The 21,738-nt window shown below is 54.7% G+C and overlaps 2 protein-coding genes across 51 annotated transcripts in view; one reads left to right on the top strand and one right to left on the bottom strand.

The window, feature by feature from the left end:
* Positions 1 to 21,738, top strand: part of CELF4 (CUGBP Elav-like family member 4) — a 320,089-nt gene that overhangs the window by 285,890 nt on the left and 12,461 nt on the right. For 9 of the 50 annotated variants that reach the window (XR_003116665.1, XR_003116663.1, XM_025365308.1 and 6 more), the window contains exons 4-11: positions 1,944 to 2,069; positions 2,300 to 2,379; positions 2,731 to 2,874; positions 4,022 to 4,169; positions 6,278 to 6,427; positions 10,591 to 10,656; positions 12,498 to 12,581; positions 18,006 to 18,089. Coding sequence is in view for 44 of the 50 variants with exons in the window: in XM_025365308.1 (XP_025221093.1) it covers positions 1,944 to 2,069; positions 2,300 to 2,379; positions 2,731 to 2,874; positions 4,022 to 4,169; positions 6,278 to 6,427; positions 10,591 to 10,656; positions 12,498 to 12,581; positions 18,006 to 18,089 (882 nt within the window). In the remaining 6 variants the exon portion in view is untranslated. Of the gene's footprint in view, positions 1 to 1,940; positions 2,070 to 2,299; positions 2,380 to 2,730; positions 2,875 to 4,021; positions 4,170 to 6,277; positions 6,428 to 10,590; positions 10,657 to 12,497; positions 12,582 to 18,005; positions 18,150 to 21,738 lie in introns of all 50 variants that reach the window. The other 41 variants (XR_003116664.1, XR_003116661.1, XM_025365288.1 and 38 more) reach the window with 19 other exon arrangements.
* LOC112611469 lies at positions 783 to 2,725 on the bottom strand. The gene is made up of 3 exons (XM_025365342.1): positions 2,590 to 2,725; positions 1,458 to 1,541; positions 783 to 1,039 (listed from the first exon to the last, which is right to left on the bottom strand). The coding sequence occupies exons 1-3, from the start codon at positions 2,592 to 2,594 to the stop codon at positions 799 to 801; spliced, it is 330 nt and encodes a 109-aa protein (XP_025221127.1). The 5' UTR covers positions 2,595 to 2,725; the 3' UTR covers positions 783 to 798.

Genomic DNA, 21,738 nt, shown 5'->3' with positions numbered 1-21,738 from the left:
TGTCATCATGGAGAACTGGCCCAGTGTTGAGTGCATCTGGACTGAGTAGTACCAGCAGGGCAGAAGGCAGGAGGACTCTGCAGGTGGCTTGTGGAGCACAGGGGCCTGGAAGCTTCCTCTGCTTTGCTTCAGAACCCGGGACAGCCCCTCAGCTCTAAGCGAACTCCCCTGGCAATTTGGGCAAGGTGGGGGTTCTCTGGGAGAGAAGGTAATAACCACCTTGGATACAGAAGGACACAGGGTCCTTGAGTGCCCATGTGTTCAGAGGAAACCATGAACACATGGCCATTTGCAGTTTTGGGGTCTGCATTTCTGCAGCTTTGGCTGTGTGTCAATCATGTAATCATCCACAAACATCTAGTGAATGCCTGCTGAGTGCAGCCACCCCTGGGACTCTGTTCCAGTTCCTATGGCTGCATACCAATTTAGCCCGAAACTGAGTGGTGTAAAACAACCGTTTATTTTGCTCATGGATTCCGTAGGTCGGGAATTCACAGGGCACAGCATGGAAGGCCTGTCTCTGCTCCAGGATGTCTGGGCCTCAGCTGGAAAATTCAAAGCCTGGGAGCTGGAATTATCTGAGGACCCATTCATTCACATGTCTGGTGGTTGATGTTGGCTGTCAGCTGGGGCCTCAGTTCCTTTCCATGGGGACTCTTCTGCATGGGCTAATTGGGGGTTCACAGCATGGTGGCTGGCTTCCACAGATCCAACAGCCCCCCAAAACAGAGCCAAGTGGAAGCTGATCTCTTTTATGACCCAACCTCAGAAGTCACCTGGCATCACTTCTGCCATTCTTTATTTGTTAGAGCAGTCACAAGCCCCACCGAGATTCAAGGGGAAGGAATACGCCCCCCAACTCTCAGTGAGAGGAGTGGCAGTCACACTGAAGTAGCCGCAGGTGGGCTGGGGGTGCCTTCTGCAGTCATTCACCAGCTGCTGCAGGTCGATACAGGGTGCCTTGTCTCCCTGAGCACACAGCATGGGGTCAACAAAGCACTTGGTACTCGCCCCAGGTGTGTGGGGGCTGCTGAGGCATCTTCAGGAACAGGTGCCCCCAAAGTGCCCAGGGTCGAATTTTGCAGCGTGAAGAAATAGGAGGAAGGGGTATCCAGATGGAGGAAAAAAATATGTGAGATACCAAGGAGGTGTGCCCTGGGATGGCGCAGGGCGGGCAGTCACTCATTTTTTATTCCCCTCATCACTGAATGGAGGGCCTCCTATGCTCCAGGCACTGCTGCTTCAGCAGAGAGACCTGGTCTCTTTCCCCTGTGAGCATCCCAGGGAATGGATGGGAAAGGAGAGCTATACAGAAAACCGCAAAGCAAAGCAGTCATTGTCCTTTGACATTCCGGCCAAGGGATGGGGGGCTGAAACAGAGTAAGGGAGGGGTAAGAAGGAGCATGGGTGAGGAGGCAATACTTAAACTGAGATCTAGCAGAAGAGAAGGACTGGACCTTGTGATGAGTGCGCTCCAGGCAGGGGAACAGCATCTGCAAATGCCCGACGGCAGACCTGCCAGTTGTAATTCATTTTGGTGCCTGTGGAGGATAGCGCGTGAGAGGAGGGAGGAGGGGAACGCAGGCTGCCCGTGTGCTCTAGTGAGGAGCCAGCCCAGGGCTCTGCTCCTCAGGGTGCAGCCTGCCCTGCAGGCGGGGAGAGGCCGAGTCGCTGCGATCCAGTTCCTGCCTGCCACAGCTCTCCCCGCACCTGTCCCGCGGCTGTGCGCTGCTACCCCACCCACTTCTCCCCCTCGCCCCTCCCGCTCCGACTAAGCCCCGCTCCCGTACCCTTCCCCGCACTCCTCCCCCGCCGGCTCTGAGCCCCAGCCCCGCCTCCCCGGCTCCTCCCTTTCCCTGCCGCCCTCCCTCTCCGGCCGTGCCCTGCTCCCGCGCAGCCCGGTTCCTGGCCCGGGTAAGCATCTCCTAATTTTGTTCTAGAAGATAGAAAACTCTTCGTGGGCATGCTCAACAAGCAACAGTCCGAGGACGACGTCCGCCGTCTCTTCGAGGCCTTCGGGAACATCGAGGAGTGCACCATCCTGCGCGGGCCCGACGGCAACAGCAAGGGTGCGCCGGGCGGGGCCGGGAGGGAAGCCCGGGAGGGAGGGGCGAGGCGGAGGGAGACCTGAGGGCGCCTCTGAGTCTCCCGGGCCGTCGCCGTCTGTCTCTGGGCTTCTTGGTGTCTCTTTCTCAATCTCTGCCTCATCCGTCTGCGTTCACCTGGGATGCGCCCTCTCCTCCCGGCCCCTCCCTGGCCCTGCTTCTGGGTCCCAGCTCGGCCTCTCGCGTCCCCGCAGGGTGCGCCTTTGTGAAGTACTCCTCCCACGCCGAGGCGCAGGCAGCCATCAACGCGCTACACGGCAGCCAGACCATGCCGGTGAGTGCTGGCCCCTTGGGGCGGGGGCTAGGGCAGCGGCGGGCCGCGACCCCAGCACCCGTCACGCCCCGCCGGCAGTCCAGTCTCCCCAAGAGACAGAAAAGCATGACCCTTATCCCCGGCTCTCAGACAAAGACGTGGAGGCCCAGGGATGTTAAGGAACTGGCCTGAGGTTACCCAGGTAGAAAATGCCCGCGGTGGGGTTCACACCTCATTCCCCTGGGCAAGCACCGATGCCGCCCTCTCCAAAGAGCCGCGAGGAGCGGGCGGGGTGGGCGCAGGCCAGGGGCACCGACAGCTGCGGGCGGAGGCTCTGGAGCAGGTGGGTCTCACGCGCCGCCCCGGCCGCAGGGAGCCTCGTCCAGTCTGGTGGTCAAGTTCGCCGACACCGACAAGGAGCGCACGATGCGGCGAATGCAGCAGATGGCTGGCCAGATGGGCATGTTCAACCCCATGGCCATCCCGTTCGGGGCCTACGGCGCCTACGCTCAGGCAGTAAGTGGCAGCGCGAACGGGCAGCAGTTCTCAAGCTCACTCCCCTGGGAGCCCCAGAGAGCAGAACACATAACCGAAAATTCTGCTCTATCCCTCGCCCTTTCCCTCCAGAGTGAGGAGGGGCCGGGAATGAACCCATGAACCCGGGGAGTGTAACTTCAGAAGGGTTTGAAAGAAGGCTGGCCCAGTTGGGGTGGCTGCCAGGAGGAGGTGGGTTGCTGTCTTGGTTCTAAGGGGCAGAGCTGAGAGAGGCCCCACAGAAACGTGGGTTACCCTGAGCCTTTTCCCCTCAGCCAGATCAACGTTGAACCCCGAGAAGCACAGGTGAGAGGGGGAGGTTCAGGTCATTGGTTGCAAACAACCCCCACTCCATGAAACGGGACTTCAGGCCTTCTGGTCTCTCCTGGCAGGGCTCCTGTGAGGCGTCCTAAACCCCTACACACCCACATTTCCGATATCCCCTCAGGCCTCTGGCCCACCTACTTCTTTATTCCACATGCGGACCCACTCTGTCAGCCTCTCTTGGAGCTGCCTCCAGACTGGTAACCACAGCCCCCATGTGGGTGGCACTGAGGCCAGCCACGGTTCTGGGTCTGAAAATGCAGGCTTACGTCACTGCTGCAGCACTGTCCGCCTTGGCCACATTCTGCAGCCTCCCCTGTCTGCACTCACCTTTGTGACAACACTAGGAGTGCCTGGGGTTCTATTCATAATTCTCCTGTCACTTCTACCAATAGACTCCAAATTAAAACCGTTCTGGACAGAAACCTGTGCTACGTTAAGTTCTGCAGAGGCTCATCCCGCATGTCTCTAGTGCTTTGGATGTCACTTCCCCACGAATGACAGGCCGTACACGGGGCTGACTAGCACCCACAGAACCAGCCTCTTTCCCTGTCCCTAACAACTTTAGAGTTCCAAAGACCCTAGCATTACTTTTAAACGTAGTCATATCTCAGGGCGGTGGACTCTAATAGCTGTTGAGGTACAGGGCAAGAATGGAGAGGCATCAGGGCTTTCTGGAGTGGGAGACTGCCTGGGGTGTCTGGGGCTCAGAGCCTGGGAGGTTGGTCTCCAGGAGCTGAGGCCCCTGTCGGGGAAGGATGCCCCCTGGAAGCACGTGATATTTTTTCCACTCCCTCTGCCCCAGCTGATGCAGCAGCAAGCGGCCCTGATGGCATCAGTCGCGCAGGGCGGCTACCTGAACCCCATGGCTGCCTTCGCTGCCGCCCAGATGCAGCAGATGGCGGCCCTCAACATGAATGGCCTGGCGGCCGCACCTATGACCCCAACCTCAGGTGAGCTGGCAGGTGCCAACACAGGGTCTGGCCTGGTGGGAGAACAGCTGGCCCCAGGCTGGGACCTAATTTCAGCTATCAGCGGACCATTCTGTGGCAAAAGCACATAGTGTCTGGGCCCAAGAGACCTTGCCTTCTGGCAGTTTGTCTCAAAAATGTTCTAATCCCTGAAGATCCAAGGGAAGATGAGATGTGGGACCCATGCAGTCTAGGGTGTGATTTCAGGGTGGGGTGGCTTTCTCTCAAGCTGTTTAACCTTATCAGGAAACAATGTATCTTGATCTCTACTAACAATAGAGACCTGGAAAGAAATTGACATGAAGACATCTCCCTACAGTGTCTATGAGGAAAAGAGCCTTGGCCATTCTGTGGCCTTGTTCAGTCCCTGACCCAAGCACAGAAGGAACCCATTTGGGTATTGCTTTTTTTTTTTTTTTTTTTTTTTCCCCATTTCCCTTTAACGCAACCTACACTCACTGGCTTTTTCTAAGACAACTATGCAACAAGCTAGAGAGAACCACAAGAGTTATCAAGGAGCAGGAGTTTGGAAATGACCCAGCTCACAAATCATGTTTTTGATTGAATCTTGGCTATTGTCCGTTCCAGTGAGTCTCAACTGTTGCAGTTATGCCCCCGAATCCTCAGGACATCTGGCAATGTCTGGAGACATTTTTGATTGTCACAACTGGTAGTGGGGATTGCTACTGAAATCTAGTGGGTAGAGGCCAGGGATATTGCTATACATCCTGCGGTGCACAGGACAGCCACCACAAGGAACTATCTGGCCCCAGATGGTAATAGTGTCAAAGTTGAGACACTCTAGTCTAGTTCTAAGGGCTGGTCCTGCACCCCAGGCTGTCATTCACTGAGATTCCTTGGCTCTCTGTGCCTAGGCCACAGCAGCAACTTTCCTAACATCCGAGAGATGTTCCTTTCCCAGCTGAAAGCCACAAAAGACTGTGCCATCTATGGGCTCAACTTGAACACTACTCTTCACCTCTGATCCCCAACTTCAAGGGATACACATGAGCCCAGGCAGTGGGCCAGCCTCAGGTCCATGTTCTCAGAGGGACCCTGCTTCCTACGTGAGAGGAAGGCCCTTTCCAGCCTCTGGGCTTTCAGTTCAATCACCATAATATCCACATCTCAGGTTCCACCCACCTGGCATAGGAAGGACACAGGATATTGTCATTTGACCCCAACTTTATTCTCACCATCATGACCACTACTATTGCTTCAACTGGAGGAGGCCAAGGTGTCTTCTTTGTGTATGAGCTAGAGCTGAGTCTGGGCTGTATAACAACCTCTCTGCCTCAGTACAAGAGAATGCCAGAATTAAGACCTACTCCATCTGAGCAGAAAAACTTCTTCCTGGAGAGGCATATCAGCTCCCCAGTGACCAAGTAAAGACCAGCTCATCCAGCCTTAGCTGGAGAGAGTAAGAGCACTGAAAAAGACTTAAGGAGGGCCAAGTATGGTGGCTCATGCCTGTAATCCCAGCATTTTGGGAGGCCGAGGCAGGTGGATCACTTGAGGTCAGGAGTTCAAGACCAGCCTGGCCCACATGGCAAAACCCCAACCCTACTAAAAAATACAAAAGTTAGTTGGGCCTAGTGGTGCATGCTGGTAGTCCTAGCTACCTGGGAGGCTGAGGCAGGAGAATTGATTGAACCCAGGAGGTGAAGGTTGCAGTGAGCTGAGGTTGCACCACTGTACTCCAGCAACTTGGGCAACAGAGCAAGACAAAAAAAAAAAAAAAAAAAAAAAGGACTGAAGGAAGACCAAGTGTGATTACAGTCAAGGGCATTGAGAGTAGTCTATGTGCTGTCTAAGGACAAGCGATCAGGGTCAGAGAAATCTTCTTTAGGCAGGTGGAATTTGGACTCTGCCTTGAAGGATGGATACAACTGGAATAGGTGAAGTCACTTCATATAGGGAGATAAGCCAAGGCATGGGTCATAGATAAGATTGAGCTGGTATGTGAGGTCCAAGTCTATCCACATGTCCTTAGAAACAGTTGAGTGGAGCTTTATGGGTGGGCCTTCCTCACCTTTGTTCTGCTTGCTTCCCCTCCTCCTTCACCCTTCCATATCCCTGGAATATCCCAGGTGGCAGCACCCCTCCGGGCATCACTGCACCAGCCGTGCCTAGCATCCCGTCCCCCATTGGGGTGAATGGCTTCACTGGCCTCCCCCCACAGGCCAATGGGCAACCTGCTGCAGAAGCTGTGTTCGCCAATGGCATCCACCCCTACCCAGGTAAGCACATCTGTTAGCACTTATTTCCCTATGCAGCACATTCTTTATCCATGCTGTCCCTGCCCTTGCTGTTATAACAAGATGTGGCTCCTGCCCTCTGTCCATTCCTTGATGAAACCCCAAGTGTGATCAGAGAGGGCCAGCCTCCCATCTTCCTTCAGGGAAACTGTGATGGAAGAAATGAGACCCAAATCCTACCCTTGGAGATGTGTCATTCTGATCTGGGAGACAGAATCCCATTCCAGATGCTCCCTTAGGAAAGAAAGGAGACTGGGTGCAGTTGTACAACCATGTAGAGAGACCAGTAAGTGCAAAATAATTGAGTGTCAATTTAACCTACAAGAAGTAAGGGGATAGAAACTAGAAGAACAGTCAGGGGTAGTGTTAAGTAGGAAAATACTTTTTGGGAAGGAGTGGAGGGAGGTACAACGATTGGCAGTCTGTCTAGTACAGACCAGTCGAATCCCTTGCTGCACGCAAAAGCGCGATTAGCACCCTGGACAGCTCAGCACCACAGACAGCCCAGCACCTTGGACAGCTCCTGGACTCTTACCAAAAAGTCTGCCACACAGAAAGATCCAGGAGGCCTGCTCCTGATTAACTTTGTTCCTCAAACTTAGCCGTCCTCACAGGGTGAGAGTGTCCAGTTTACCTGAAGCAGCTCTTCTCCCTGGTGTGGAGAATGGGCTGCTATCAGGGCAGGGAAGCTGGGCCCAAAGCCCTGTAGTAGACTACAAGGGCAACGTGCTCCAGATGTGGAGAGTGCTGCCCTACTTCCTGGAGGGCAGAGGATGAGGTTAGAGTCCCCGTAAGTATCAGTAAGTACTCAGTTTGTGCTTGGAAAGGGGGGCCCAAGAAGGAGGGCAGGACGTGGACCTATCACCTGGGAAGTCAGAGTCCATTGGGAACACAATCTAAGTCTGCAGAAAGATGAGACAATAAGGCAGAATTAACTTTGATCAAGAGTGAGTGTTCTCAGACTTGAAATGCTAAAGATCCCAATGAATGGAGAGTTCTGTAGGCTGAATAAGCCCAAAAGAGCCTCCCCAAGGAGGAAGCTATCATCAAGCTTTAACAGATGGGCAGGAATTGGAGAGGTGAAGATGAACAGGGAACACCCTCCTGTGGAGGGACCTGCCTGGCAAGAGTGGAGGTGGTAAGGAGATTGGCACACAGGGCAGGCAGGCCAGCCCAAGGTGGATTGACAGCAGAGGCTGGGTCCTGTTCCCCATTCTCGGTGCCCATCAGAATCCACTGTGGGGCTTTATATAACCACATACACCCAGACATTCTCGCTTCCCTATCTGGAGTGCAGACCAGGCATTTGTAGTATATACAAGTCCCACCAGCAGCAGAGTGCAAGGTCAGTGTACTAGAGGGAAATAGAGGAGAATTTCCTGACTTTGAACTTGGAGTTGTCCTTGATCCCATTCCCCATTCCAGAGTTTGCCCCATAATCTATTCCTCAGTGCACCAAGAAGAGGCCAGAGGAGTCTAGAGAGTGAAGTGATGAGGCTCTAACGATCTGGAGTGTTGTTTAAAGATGATGACCCCAAGCTGGTAGGGAGGCAGGATGGAGCTGGGCAAGCTGGGGGTGGAAGAGACCCCACCAGTTTCAGGCTCATGGGCTGGGAGGTGGCATCCCCAGCACATCTGGGTGTCTTCGTTTCCCACCCCTTCCTGCCCACAAGCCCATCTGGATCTCTGGATCCTGATAAACCTGCTCCTTCCCAACCCCCTCCAGCATCTGTGAGCTATTTCCCTCATGGAATTTGGAAACGTTTCTTCCCCCATTTGTAACAATCTGCCACATCTCATAAACAATTCCCTGCCAGAGCAAGAGGGAGGGAGGGAGGGAGGGAAAGAAAGGAAAAAAGTAGTACATTAAAAAAATTAATTTACCATCTTTAAATGCAGAGTTTGGACCCACTGTAATGAGCGAGATCCTTCAAAATGTTCACTCTTTGGCAGTTACTAATGAGGTCGTTAGTCAGAGAAGTAGAGAGGGTCTCATAAATGCTTTTCTCTGCTTCCTAGCCCCAGGTAGCTTTTCTGATCTCCCCTCTTGGGTTCTTGCTGGATGCACACAGTGTGGCCTTTACTGTCACATAAACACCCTTGAAGGGGTGGCTCTTGCAAACATTAAAGATTGTTCATTCATTCTTTTCATCATACTACTTGCCAGATGCTTATGATGTTCCTGGCACTGTGCTGGAGACTGCCATGCAAATCGTGCAGGTTATATTTTGCATAAGGGCACCAAGCTGTGTGCCCAGAGGAAGGGGCACCCTTTTCTAATTTGCACAAACACACTGCATGGGTGAATAGCTGGAAAGACCAAGAGCACAATCTGGACATGGTTCTCTCTCCATAGAGCTTACAGGCTGGCAGAGGATAGGGGCAGAGGGAAGGCAGAGAGGAGACCACCCTGCCAAGCACACCCCACTGAGGAGCCCTCAGTTCCAGCCTCTACCATGGGGGAAATAGAGGAACAGGGTGTGGGACTGGGACATCCCCAGGCAGGAAGGAGGCTGCATTGTGGCTAATCTTCAGCTCCCCACATCTGAGCAGAGCCCTCGTGGGTCGGACTGCCCTGCCACATCCTGCTCCTGGGGGCTATGGAACCTACTGTCCAGTTGTCTCTAGGGACCTCTGCCCCAGGCTTTTCCCTGGACACCCTTCAGGCCCAGGTGCTCTTTTTCTTTCTTTCTTTCTTTTCTTTTTATTGAGACGGAGTTTTGCTTTTGTTGCCCAGGCTGGAGTGCAATGGCATGATCTCAGTTCACGGCAACCTCCACTTCCCAGGTTCAAGCGATTCTCCTGCCTCAGTCTCCTGAGTAGCTGGGATTACTGGCGCCCACCACCATGCCCGCTAATTTTTTTGTATTTTTAGTAGAGACAGGGTTTCACTATGTTGGCCAGGCTTGTCTCAAACTCCTGACCTCAGGTGATCCACCCACCTCGGCCTCCCAAAGTGTTGGGATTACAGGCATGAGCCACTGTGCCCAGCCCAGGTGCTCTTTTTCTAATGGAGGTTTACTGAGATACTCAGGGAAACATGCTTAGAAGGGAAGTTGGGGCACTCTTCCTAGACTAAAGATCCCAAAGCCTGGCACAGCCAGTTAGCTTAGCTGGCCTGAGTTGACAGGTGGATAAGCCCAGGTAGTTTCTTCCTGCCACTGCATGTTATCTGGTTTTCCCTCAAGCATCCTAGGGCTCCATCCTCCCTCTGGGCAGTCCCTGCCTCTACCATGTCTCTGGGCTTCCAAGGCCAGCCCACTCCCACATTAGTCACTATCAGCCTTGGTCACCAAAACCAGTGCCTACTGCTGGCCCATGCTTCAGGCTTTTGCCCGCAGCTTCTGCAGAGACAGCAAAGGCAACAGAAGGGAACCAGGCCTTTCCCTCAGCCCAGCTTCCCTGAGTTTCTTGCCAAAGTATTGGTTCAGGGGACCTCTCTTCCCACTGGGCGGGAGACATCCCAGGGTCACAGTGTTGGAAGATAGGAGGAAGGTCCTTGGTCTTCTGGTTCCTCGGTTCTGTGGGCAGCACCCCTCTCTCAGGCTGCTGGGAAGACCCCATTTGCGTAGCTGGTCCCTGCTGAGAGGAGCTTGGCCATGGGCTAGGGGTGGAAGACCTCCATGCCTGGTGCAGCTTCCCTGACAGTAAGGGCGGGTCCCTCTTTGTGAGCAGGCACAGTGGCCCAGGAGGACAAAGCAGTAGTGTGAGGCCTTCTTACCCTTTCTTTCACCCTTTAGGGGCTGCCAGCCCCCTCTCCCTTTCCCCACAGCTCTTATGCAGGGCTGGGCCCCTTGTGTGTCCCCCCAGCCAGCATCTCAGTGTTGAGGCTTCCTTGGCATCTCCTCCCCAACCCTCCACAGTGCTCTGCATGAGCCCCCATCTTACCCCAACCCTAGGCCAACTGCAGCCTGCATCCCCCAGCCAGGGTGGGCAACTGTCTACCCCGCCAAGGATGCTGAGCTAGGGAAGGTGACCCCCAGAGGGTCCAGGCACTCAGGGTCTCTGTCTCAGATGCCATGCCCCAGGGCAGAGCCCGCAGTAGCCAGAAAAGGCGGTGCAGCTACATCATTGTCCTCATGGGCATAGGGGGAAGGGCCAGTGTGGTGGGCACTGCTGACCTCTGTCCCCTTGGCTCCCTACAGCGCAGAGCCCCACCGCCGCGGACCCCCTGCAGCAGGCCTACGCCGGAGTGCAGCAGTATGCAGGTCGTTAGTATCCACGCGTCCCCACGGCTCCTTCCCCAACTCCGTTTATCTCTCCACGCCTGTGACACCAGTGCCCCCTCAGACCTGGGGCCAGCACTGCATGGGGTGGGGAGAGAGAGTGGAAAGAGGGAGGGCTGTGCTGCCAGAGATCCTCCAGGCTGCCTTCTTGTCAGCGGGCCACCTAGAGTGCCCCTGCAGTGGGGATGGGCAGAACTTCAGGCGAGTGGGCAGGCCAGGTGGAAGTTTTGCCCTTGCTGGGCAGTTACTTGTCTTTGAGGCCAGATTTCCCTTCCCCAAGGAGTTTCCAGGGCCGGTTTGCCCAGGAGCACCAGGTTTGACAACAGCACCACAGGTGAGGCTGGACCTGGGTGTGCCCACCACGGGTCACAGTCACTGGCCCGGGAAGCACAGATGCCTCATTTGAGAGAAGGAGGGGCTCTAGAAGAGATGCTGTTTCCCCATCCCCTTCCTCACACACAGGCAGCAGGATGGGGTCCCAGCAGGTGTGACAGGGAGCAGAGGAAGAGAGGTGGGAAGGGATAGCCTTGAGTGAGCAGAGGGCCTGGGGTCACTGAGCACAAGCCAAGCTGTCAGCCAGGCTTCTCTCTTTCTCTCACCCCTGGACGACACAGCACCCCATCATCGTCCCTGCCTAGCCTGTGTCCTACTGCCTGACCTGATCAGGGTCTCTCTTCCCTGTGCTTAGAAGAGCCAGTGCTGTCTCCCATGAGTGCAGTGGGGCTGCCTGGCAAGGGGTGAGGGAACTGAGGTGAAGCTGGCCTGGCACATCTGGAGCCCAGAGGAGGTGCTATCACCTCCTGGGTTCCCTGAGCTCTGACTTCAGGCTCTGCTGCTATGGGAGCCAAGCCAGGCAGAGGAGGGAGCTGGCCACTCCTGTCCTCCCTCGGGCCCTTTCCAGTTGGACAATCAGGTTTATCCAACTCAGTTCTCTGCTCCTGGGGACTACCCCCTGGCAGGCTTCCCAGAGGCCAAGTCCACACCTCAGGTGGCCGCCCACCTCCCACACAGGTGCCCGCCCACCTCCCACACAGGTGCCATTTGAGTGGGAGTGAGGGCCTGCCAGCAGGAGTCAGCTGTGGCTCACAGAAGTGGGAAAACCTTCCTGTGGATTCTAGGTGGCATGGGGTGATCTTGCCCAGGCCATTTTGGTGTTTTTAATTATCCATGATTGTGTGTTATGCACACATGTGGTTTATCCACTATTTCAAATTCAACTTGCCTCCCCTGAAACACACACAAACACGTATGTTCACATGTAATGCACACACGTGCAACACGTACACGCATGCATGTATGCATGTAATGTATGCACACGTGCACTAACACCATGTACACACGTGCACACACCCACACATACACATGTACACACACATACACACACTGACACACGTGCATGCACACTTGTAACATACACACACGTACACATACATGCATGTGTGCATGTAACGTACTCACACACACATACACCCCCCACATGCATGTATGCATGTAATGTACACACACACACCCACACACATGCATGTACACATGTAATGTACACACACGCACACACATACACATACCCACATGTACATGCATGTATGCATGTAATGTACACACATGTGCACACATACGTACACACACCCACACACGCATTTCCACTCTTCATCTTGCAACTTCTCTGTTAGTCCGGGAACTGAAAGCTGGCTTTGTCCTAAGTGGCCGAGTGGCAGGGCGCTTTTTGGCTGATCTGCTTTTACTGCCTGCACTGAAATCTCTCTCTTTCTTCCTGCTTCCACTCTCTGCCTTGTCGCCGGCTCTTGCTTCTTGTCTTGGGCCTCCAGCAGCCGCCTACCCTGCTGCCTATGGTCAGATAAGCCAGGCCTTTCCTCAGCCGCCTCCAATGATCCCCCAGCAGCAGAGAGAAGGTGAGTCTGCAGGCCAGCTCCTGGGCCCCTCCCTACCCCAGTTGTCCCCAAAGAGGCTGCTCACCTGGGCCTTGGGCTGGGGTGTGTGTTGGAAAGGTGACCACGCTTGTGTGCTGTGTTGAGGTGGGCAAGGGAAGACAGCAAGGCTGTGAGGAGTGGCGCTGTCCAACTGAAGGGTAGAGGTCCACTTCTTGTGGGCAGCTCTGTACACCAGAGCGGTGTCCGGCCTAGGGCAGGGGCCTGAACAGAATGCCCTTAGTGCTGGCAGGTCCCACACAAGGCGCCTTTCCTACTCCCCTCAATCATTGCTGCTGGCCTGACACAGAGCTCACATATTGAAACCTTGGTTTATGAGAACCGCTTCTGAATGGTTGGGTTTGTGCTTCTTCCTTGGCAAGCCCTTGAACCATCCCTTGAACAGAACCTAGCAGAGGTTAGGCCTGTGTGTGCCAGTGGAGGCCTTGTCCCTGACCCAGGGAGTTTCTGATCTTCCAGAGGAGATAGAGGCCCATCCTTGGGGGTTTTCACTGGAGGGCCCACCACTGTGTTCCCAGGGAGCATAGCTGGGAGATGAGACTCCAGCAACATGGTGGTTTGCAGAACCAGCTCTGATAGCTGCGCACATTGAGGAAAAGATGGTAACCAGGCTGAGAGGGTCAGGAAGGGAAGCCCCAGAGGAGGTGGGGTCCAAGAATCCCCCTCCTCTGGTGGGCAGGATTTGGCCAGTGGTGAGGGTGGGGAGAAGTAGGAGGGCTCATGGCTGAGGGGAATGGGAGAGGGAGATGAGTTCATTACCCACAGAAGCTGTGCCCTCTGAGTGACCAGGAGAAGCAGGTGGAGCTCCCAAGGCAGGACTGCGTGGGCAGGATGAGAAGAGATGACAATGCCCTAGTGCAGGCCTAGTGAAAGAAGGGGGTGATCCTGGAAAGCTGTGTCCAAAGGCTCTGGTGTGAACAGGGCAGGACAGCAAGATCTTTGGGTCTGTTGCCAGGGACCACAGAATGCCAGTCTGTGTCTTCCCGTCCCAGTGCCTAGGGATCCACATAAGCAGGAAGACAGGAGGCTGGATGAACAGGCCCACCCTCTGGGGCTCTGTGGGCCTGCACAGAGAGCTCAGCTTGAGGGGCAGGACACTAACAAGGTCCCGTCCTCTCCACCCCTATGGAAACGGTCACTGGGTAGTGAGGCACCAAATCTGCCCCTGGCAGCCCCCTGTGGTCAGAGCGTTCCGGTGGCTTCCAAAAGCCTGACTCACAGCCCCTGCACACAGTGCCCTGGAGCCCTCCGACATAGATTAGTCCTGGAAAGGGCCTCAAGCGTCTGCTGGTCCAACATCATTTGACAGGCCCCAGTGCCAGACATGTCCCTCAGACCCCAAACAGGTGCCGCAGCCTGCCTGGCTGAGAGCCCGGCCTTCAGAGAAAACCCTTTTGGGTGGGACTCTGGCACCTCCTTCCCCTGTGACTCTGAACAAATCACTCTATCCCCTCAGCCTCAGTGTCCTCATAGCAAAGTGACTAGAGCGGGGAGCGTTCTGTGGAGGGGTGTGAGGACCAAGCCGGCTGAGTCTGCCCCCAAACTCCATTCTGCAAGTGCCTGTGCACACCGCCCTTTCTTTACCAAGCTGTATGGTAAAGGCTGTGCATGAGGCATACCGCCCCAGCTCCAAGGCTGTGCATGAGGCATACCGCCCCAGCTCACACCCGGCAGGCAACTTCTGAGGTCAGGGGCATCAGGGCTTCCCGTTCCCAGGAGAGCCAAGTTACAGGACCCAGAGGGGTGCACAGGAAGGCCCGGTCTGTACCGTGCCGCACGCTGCTGCAGCTGAGGGACACTGGGCTACCACTGGTGAAGTGGGGGTGGGGGTGGTCCCCTCATTGGGCTGCAACCCTGGGCCTACCCTGCCCTTGCCTTCCCCACAGTCCAAGCCTTCATCAGTCAGACCGGGGCCACAAGGGGTGGGATCCAGGAGTCCCCATGTCGACCGCTCCAGGTCCAGAACACAGAGCTGTGCCCACAGGCCCTGATATTTTTTCTCCCGTTGGTTTCAGGCCATTGTCAGCTCCCTGAATCACTCTGGCCTGTTGCCTCAGGGGTCTCTGAATCCTGCCCCACCCCTCACACAGCTACAGGTCAATGCCACCCTGCCCAACACACATGACAGCCCCTACTGCAGGCCTTAAACTCAGGCTCCCATGGGCCGTCCTGCCCCTCTCCCACTCTACACTCTGCACCATCCTGTGCGTGTAGCTCTGAACTCCTCATTCCTTCTCTCCATCTCTGAGCAGCTGCAGTTCCTGCCCCACCATACCCTGCTCCCTAGTCTAGGCCCTCTGTGGCCAATCCTGTCTCCAGCCTTTCCTTGGAGTGGTGGGATCTGCTGCCATTGTCCCTATTCTCCCAGGCCATGGTGCATGGGTTGAGCCACCCCAGGGAAGCAAGGGATGGGGAAGAGGAACACACCAACAGAGCCGCACAGCATGGGTGGGTGAGGGCATGGCACTGAGAGTGGTTTGTTAGGAAGGCTTCTGTGGGTCTGGAAGGATGAGCAGAGGTTGGCAGCACATAGAACTGGGGAGGCAGGTGGTCCAGGCAGGGGGAACAGCGGGAGCAAAAGTACAGCTGCTGCAGAGTCCAAGGTGAGCATGGGGCCAGGGAGAGACAGGGGCAAGGTGGGCTGGAGCCTGGCCAAAACCGTGTCCCACAGAGTTGTCCAAGTCATGGACAAGAAACAAGGCTGTGTTCCTCCAGCCCTGCCAAGAGTTGGCCTTTTTATATCATGGTCCCCTCCCCATGAGGAAAGTCATGGAAATATCAGGATATTCTGGTGGCAGGGGAGGACCCTTCTGCCACCTCCTCATCTTTGAGCTAAGCCTGAAAATGGACAGATGCCTGAATTCCCCAGAGGCTATCTGCCCCACAGATTGGACGAGGTTACCCTCAGGGATGGCTGCCGCAGTGGCTCTGCCAGGGCTGCAGGGTGGTCAGGGGTAGCTGCTTTCTGTCTCTGTAGCTCCGCTTCACTATTTCTCAGAAGGCTAGCCGGGACCAGATTGGTCTCTAAAGTCCTGCCAGCTCTACCATCTGCATGTTCTGTCATCTGTGAATGAGGGAGTGCAGACGGGCTTGGAGGTAGCTGGAGTTAGACAGCGTGTGGACTCGCTGTCCAGGGGAAGGGACTGGAGCTGCTGCCCTGGCTTCTTTGTCAGGCCTGGGCTAGAGGGTCATCCCTGGGGCTCCACCACACACCGTGCACATGGGATTGAGCCTGTGGGCCCTGTCTGTGAAGTCTCCTTATCTCTAAGGAGAACAGATTAACTTCCACATAAAGCAGCTTGCAGAACTTGAACTCAGAGCCAGGGCCCCAAGTCAAGGCAGGTGTCAGCCTGGGGTGGAGCAGTCAGGGCCTGGAAGAGTGAGGATGGGAGGAGGAAGGAAGGTGTGTGCGGGGTTGGAGGGGGCTGGGCAGGAGGACGCAAGAAGGAGCATGCCCCTGGGAGCAGCCAGTCTGGTTGGAGAGAAAAACCTCCAGACATAAAGGACAAAGAGCCCCACCCCAGAAGATGGAGTGTGGATTCGGGCACGAGCAGGGAGAGGCCGGAGGTTCTTTCAGAGAGGGAGGGTATGGGGAGCTGGGGGCCATCAAGGGCACATTCACAGGGCATGAACCAGTGGGAGGACAGCATGGTTGGAGGGGACAGGGTGAGGGGAGGGCCACCAGAGCTCAGGGGTATCCAGCACCAGGAACCCCTGGAAGGGGGTGAGGGAGCACATTTGTGCCTGGTTCTGAATGCGCCGTCCCCTGGCAGGATGCCTGGGAGCCAGCAGTCCAGGGAGGGGAGGCCGGAGGGCTGGGTGGGCAGAGGGTGCAGGGCGAGCAGCAAGGAGGGAGGAGGCCAGTGGCTTCTTGGGCAGCTTTAGGGGTTGGGGACATTTTTGTTCTAGGCTGTGAACCTCGAGGGAGTAGAAATAGATGGAGAAAAGGAGGAGAGTGGAAGGTAGAGGAGCAGAAGAGAAGGCGCAGAGTCTCTACATCGAGTCTTTGCTCCAGAACTGGGTTATCTGGCAGCCTCACTGCTCCTGGAGAACAAGGATGGCTGGCTCTGGCTGCGAAAGCCATGCAGCAGCCCATGTCGGTGCCTTACAGCCTTCACTGTTCAGCTCACGCCTAGGTTTCCAGCAGCCTCTGCTCAGAACCTTGCTTCTTACACAACGCTAGGTGCAGCTGGTTCCTTCCCATTCCACCACAGCTTAGATGCCATCATTGAAATGACCACAGGTCACTTTAAAAGATGAAATTATAAGTGGCATATGCCATCTAAGACACATCTTGGAACGATTTCCATTTCAAAGAGTTAAAATTGAGTGTTTTGACTATTTCAAAATAAACAGGTAAATAGTTATTGGGAATTTGAGAAAGCTAAAGCCCTGCTTAGTGTTCAGGGAGTCTGGGGTATTGAGATTTTTTGGTCACAAGAGGGAGAAAACTCACACTATGGAGACAGAGAGGCTGGGCTCATGTCCTGGCTCCAGGCCCCTCCCAGCTGTGTGTGTTTTGGCAGGTGACTTAACCTCTCTGGGCCTCACTTCCTCATCTGTGAAGTGGCAATGATGATAATCACATCACAGGGTTGCTGTAAGGATTGAGAGTTAGGTACATGTAAAGTGCTCAGAACAGCCTGACACATAGTTTGTGCTGCCGAAGTCACAGGCTGTTACTGTGGTAACGAAATGAAGAACATTCATGTCATGAGGCTGGAGGGTTCCCTGGCTAATCATAGAGCCTCGGTTGCAGCCCTTCCTACGCACCTATACAGGAGGAGGCAGGATAAATCTTGGTTTCCTGGGTGTGAGGAACTGGGCAGGACAGTTGGGCCATGAGGGGCAGATGAGAAGGAGAGGCTGCAGGCCAGGGGGAGGATGGGCACCCAAGTCCTAGAGTCTGAGCTTGGCCTGAGAGAGGGGAAAGTGGGGTGTCTCTCCAGCACAGGACACAGCTGCCCCAGGGGATACCCTGGTCCCCCCCCAGAGAAGGGGCTGGGCAGGAGGGAGGCCTCCCGGATCTCCCCGGCCTTCCCTATCCTCAGCACCTGGTTTCCAGAGACACAGCAGTAGGTCGACTCCGCCCCTGGAGACCTAGGGTTTCCAAGACTCTGCTACAGATCCATTTTATAGAAAAGGCAACCAAGGCACAGAGAGGTTCAGTGACTTGCCCAAGGGCAGAGCAGAGACCGGAGCTCAGACCTGGGGCTCAGCATCCCTGCCTCTTCTGGGGCTCCCTTGGATCTGGAATGAGACCCCCCCCCCTAACCTTGCCCCCACCCCTCCCTGCTGTGCTGCCTAACTCGCTCACCTCTCCTCTGTCTCTCTTTTCCCCCACCCCGCCATCCCTCCTCCCCCGCCCACCCCCTCCCCTCACCGCAGGGCCCGAGGGCTGTAACCTGTTCATCTACCATCTGCCCCAGGAGTTTGGGGACGCTGAGCTGATGCAGATGTTCCTCCCTTTCGGTAATGTCATCTCCTCGAAAGTGTTTGTGGATCGGGCGACTAACCAAAGTAAATGCTTTGGTGGGTAAAGATAACAAACCAATTAGCTTCACCTAGGACAGGGCGGTGCTCACACCAACCTTCTGGTGTCCGACTGCTTTTAACCTGCTCCTTCACATTGCCCCCGCCCCAGCTGCTCCATGGCCCTTGCCAGCCTCATCTCACCCTTCTCTCTCCCACTACTCCTTTTGCTTCTTGGCTTTCCCTACCCACCCCACCTGGCTCCCCATCTCCCACTCCCAGTCCAAGAAATGGGTTTCCTCTTCCAGCCAAATTCCAACTGACTGAGAAGGGAAAGGGGCCGCTTTGAGCAGGGGTAAGAGGGGCAGCAGGCAGAGCCCAGCCACACCGATTCCCCCAGTAGCCCCTCTCCTCTCATGGTGAGAGTGGCCTGGCCTGAGCCCCGAGGCTAAAGCAGAGTGTGACACCTGGACAGGGCAATCACCTAGCCAGGCCCCTCTCCTGCCCGCCCCTTGGCCTCCTCTCTCCAGCTTTCTGTCCTGCCCCAACTCCTTCTCTGTCTACCCTGCTTTTTGCTCCCCTCCTGCCCTCCCCACTCACCTGCCTCAGGCCACCAGAGGTGGGTATTGTTGAGGAGTCAGGAAGAGGAGACTGGTCCCTGCCCTCAGGAAGCCTAAGCACTGAGCTTAGATGAAAATTATGTTTACAGCAGTGAAATCTGTGAGGCACCTAATAATGAAGCGACAAGAAAGGCAGATGGATATAAATACACAAAAAGAAAGGGAGGGAACTCCAGGTGGGGAGAATTGGATGAGGAAGGCATGGGGCTGGGGTGAGAGGAGCCAGAGGACAGTGAGAGGGAGACCAGGCACGGGGGTGCTCTGTCTGTGCTGGGGGGTTTCCACTACGCAGATGGGGATGCTTCGTGGGGTGTAGTAGGCAGTGGAAACGGTGGGAGATCCTTGAGCTGAGAGTAATAAAAATACAGTTTGCTGGAAATGTGCCCAGGGCATGCTGTTAGATGGGAGAGGGAAATCTTGGAAGCATCCAGAAGTATGGCTGTCAGATAAAATATAGGATGGCCAGTTAAATTTGAATTTCAGATAGACAAAGTATCCATTTTTAGTATAAGTATGTACTTACAGTAAAAAAGTATTTATTGTTGATCTGAAGCTTAAATGTAACTGGCATCCCGTGTTTTTATTTGCTAAGTCTGGCAACCCTATCTAGGAAGCGTCAGACCTCCTCCTGGAATTTCATTTCACCCTCTCTCCTCCACTCCTCCTTGTTGCCCTCCGACCTCCTCATCCTTCTCCATCAGCCCTTCCTTCTGGGCCAGACCCTTTCATAAGTCATGAGGACTGAAGAGTCCAGTCCCCAGAGAGCCACATATGGAACCAGAGCCGAGTCTGCCAGAAACTCAGTATCTCCAGGGTGACCCCCAGATTCTGGGGCTGGGAGGAGAGAGTAGGAGGCTGTATTGCCAGGGAACCCAGGTCACAGCTTGGGGGTGGTGGAGGGGAGAGGAGACAGGAGTGCAGCATCAGGAAGCACAGGCTAAGGAGTTTCCACTCTGGAGTCCAAGTTTCTGGAATCATGAAAGGCTTGAGGATTCAGAACACGTTCCCCAAAGTAGTCAAGATCTTTGTACCATTGTCCCTTCCCCTCTGGAGCTGCCACAGGGAACTTGTGGTCTTTCAATGGCATGGAGTTGCCCCAGCAGCTCATTTCTCTCCGGGTGTGGAAAAACAAAGCAAAAGCAAAAGACAGGGTTGCGGGCCTCCACTCTTTGGTATTTCTCCTTATGAATTACAATTATGTATGTAAAAACAACAAGCTGGAAATCAGTTGCATCTGCTCTTTAAGTAAGTCCCAAATGTTACATAAATGAGAAGAGCACTGCTGAGATCCCAGGAAGCTCTGGGCGCCTCTGCTGGAACAGGTTTAGTCTCCAGCCATAGCCAGACTTGGCTCATTTGCACTGTCCCGGGTGTGGGTGCAGCCCGGCTTTCCAAAGGCATTTCCTCGCAGTCTACTCTAAGCACTATCCTCTTCAAGCTGTTAGCCCACTTAAATTAGCCAGGACTACATTTTTTTCTTCCTGCTTTTTAAAGAAACATTCCTTGTATACCTCTAATCTAGCTCTCCTCTCTTGAACAAATTTCTGATGTCAAGCATACCAGCCCTGAAAAAAGGACAGACTCCTGAGCTGCTGGTCCAGCCCAGCTGTTCCTGGTTAAGCCACTTGGGTTCTCTCTCTCACCAGGCAGCTGAGCTTTCTGCCAATATCACAGAGGCCTTTAAAGTGAGACTTAGGCTGGGTGCAGTGGCTCATGCCTATAATACCAGCACTTTGGGAGGCCGAGGCGGGCAGATCACTTGAGGACAGGAGTTCGAAACCAGCCTGGCCAACATGGTGAAACTCCATCTCTACTAAAAATACAAAAATTAGCTGGGCATGATGACGGGTGCCTGAAGTCCCACCTACTCGGGAGGTGGAGGCAGGAGAATTGCTTGAACTCAGGAAGGGAGGTTACAGTGAGCCGAGATCACACCACTGCACTCCAACCTAGCGACACAGCAATACTCCGTCTCAAAAATAAATAACAAAATAAATACATAAACAAAAATAAAATAAAGTGAGACCTAACTTCAGCATTCCCTCATGGGCAAGTCATTTAGCCCTGTGAGCCTCACTGGCTTCCTCTGTAAAAAGGGGATTTGAATCATTGCCCCAGGGATGCTGTTAGGGAGCTTACCCAGGGCAGACTCTCAGAAAGTGCTAGGTCCCCTTTGTTCTTAAAGTGCTATTTTTGCTGTGAAAGTGGCGCTATGTTAAAGAGAACTCCTCAAAGGCCACATTCACTCTTTATAAGCATACATGTAAATTTATGAGCAGAATCTTCCAGAGACCTTCATGAGGGCATGTCAAGCAGAAAAGTTCCTATGTCGGAAGGAGGGCTGGGGGGATACCATGGGGGGATTCTACCTGCGGGTCTTCCCACAGGGCCTGGGAGAAGAAACCTTCTGAGGGTAGGAAGAGGGCAGGAGAGGTAGCTCTGGAAGCAGGAAGATGGTCCTAGAAGCATGAACTTGGGTGACAGTGCCCAGAGCCCTGCCACAGGGGCCTCCAGTCTGCAGGGGAGAGACCCTGCTCTGACTGCTAGCCAGTTAATAACAGTTCAAGGGAAGAAAAGTTCCCTGGACCCTGGACTCCTCCTCAACTCTTGGGCTTCTGGGGAGCTCTGAACTCTTCCCGGAAGGCTGGGCTTCTGCCCTCCTCCAGAACTTCCTCTCTGCTCCCCGCACACAGTGGTTCTGCCTGCCTCTACACCTGTGCCCTAGACAGCTCCTCCAGCCCTTTTTATCTTCTTTCCCCTCCCTTCTTTGAGCTGAGGTGGATGATAAGAGGAATGAGGGGCAGCATGTCCCCCATAGTCAGGCTACCTTGTCCTGGCAGGGACAGCTTTTGTCCAGCCACCTTCCTTATTCTGGGGAAAGCAGTATCAACACACAATTCACATATTTGAAAACTGCTCTGGTTTACTGAGGACTTGACTTTAGGGATTAGACATACATGCTAGTGGAGGTGGGGACAGGCCAGGAGGGGCTGAGGGGGAGCTGGTGGGAACATGGCTGGAGGCGAATC

This window comes from Theropithecus gelada, chromosome 18, assembly GCF_003255815.1.
Source record: "Theropithecus gelada isolate Dixy chromosome 18, Tgel_1.0, whole genome shotgun sequence".
Taxonomy (NCBI): Eukaryota; Metazoa; Chordata; class Mammalia; order Primates; family Cercopithecidae; genus Theropithecus; species Theropithecus gelada.
This window is presented reverse-complemented; position numbering and strand designations above follow the sequence as displayed.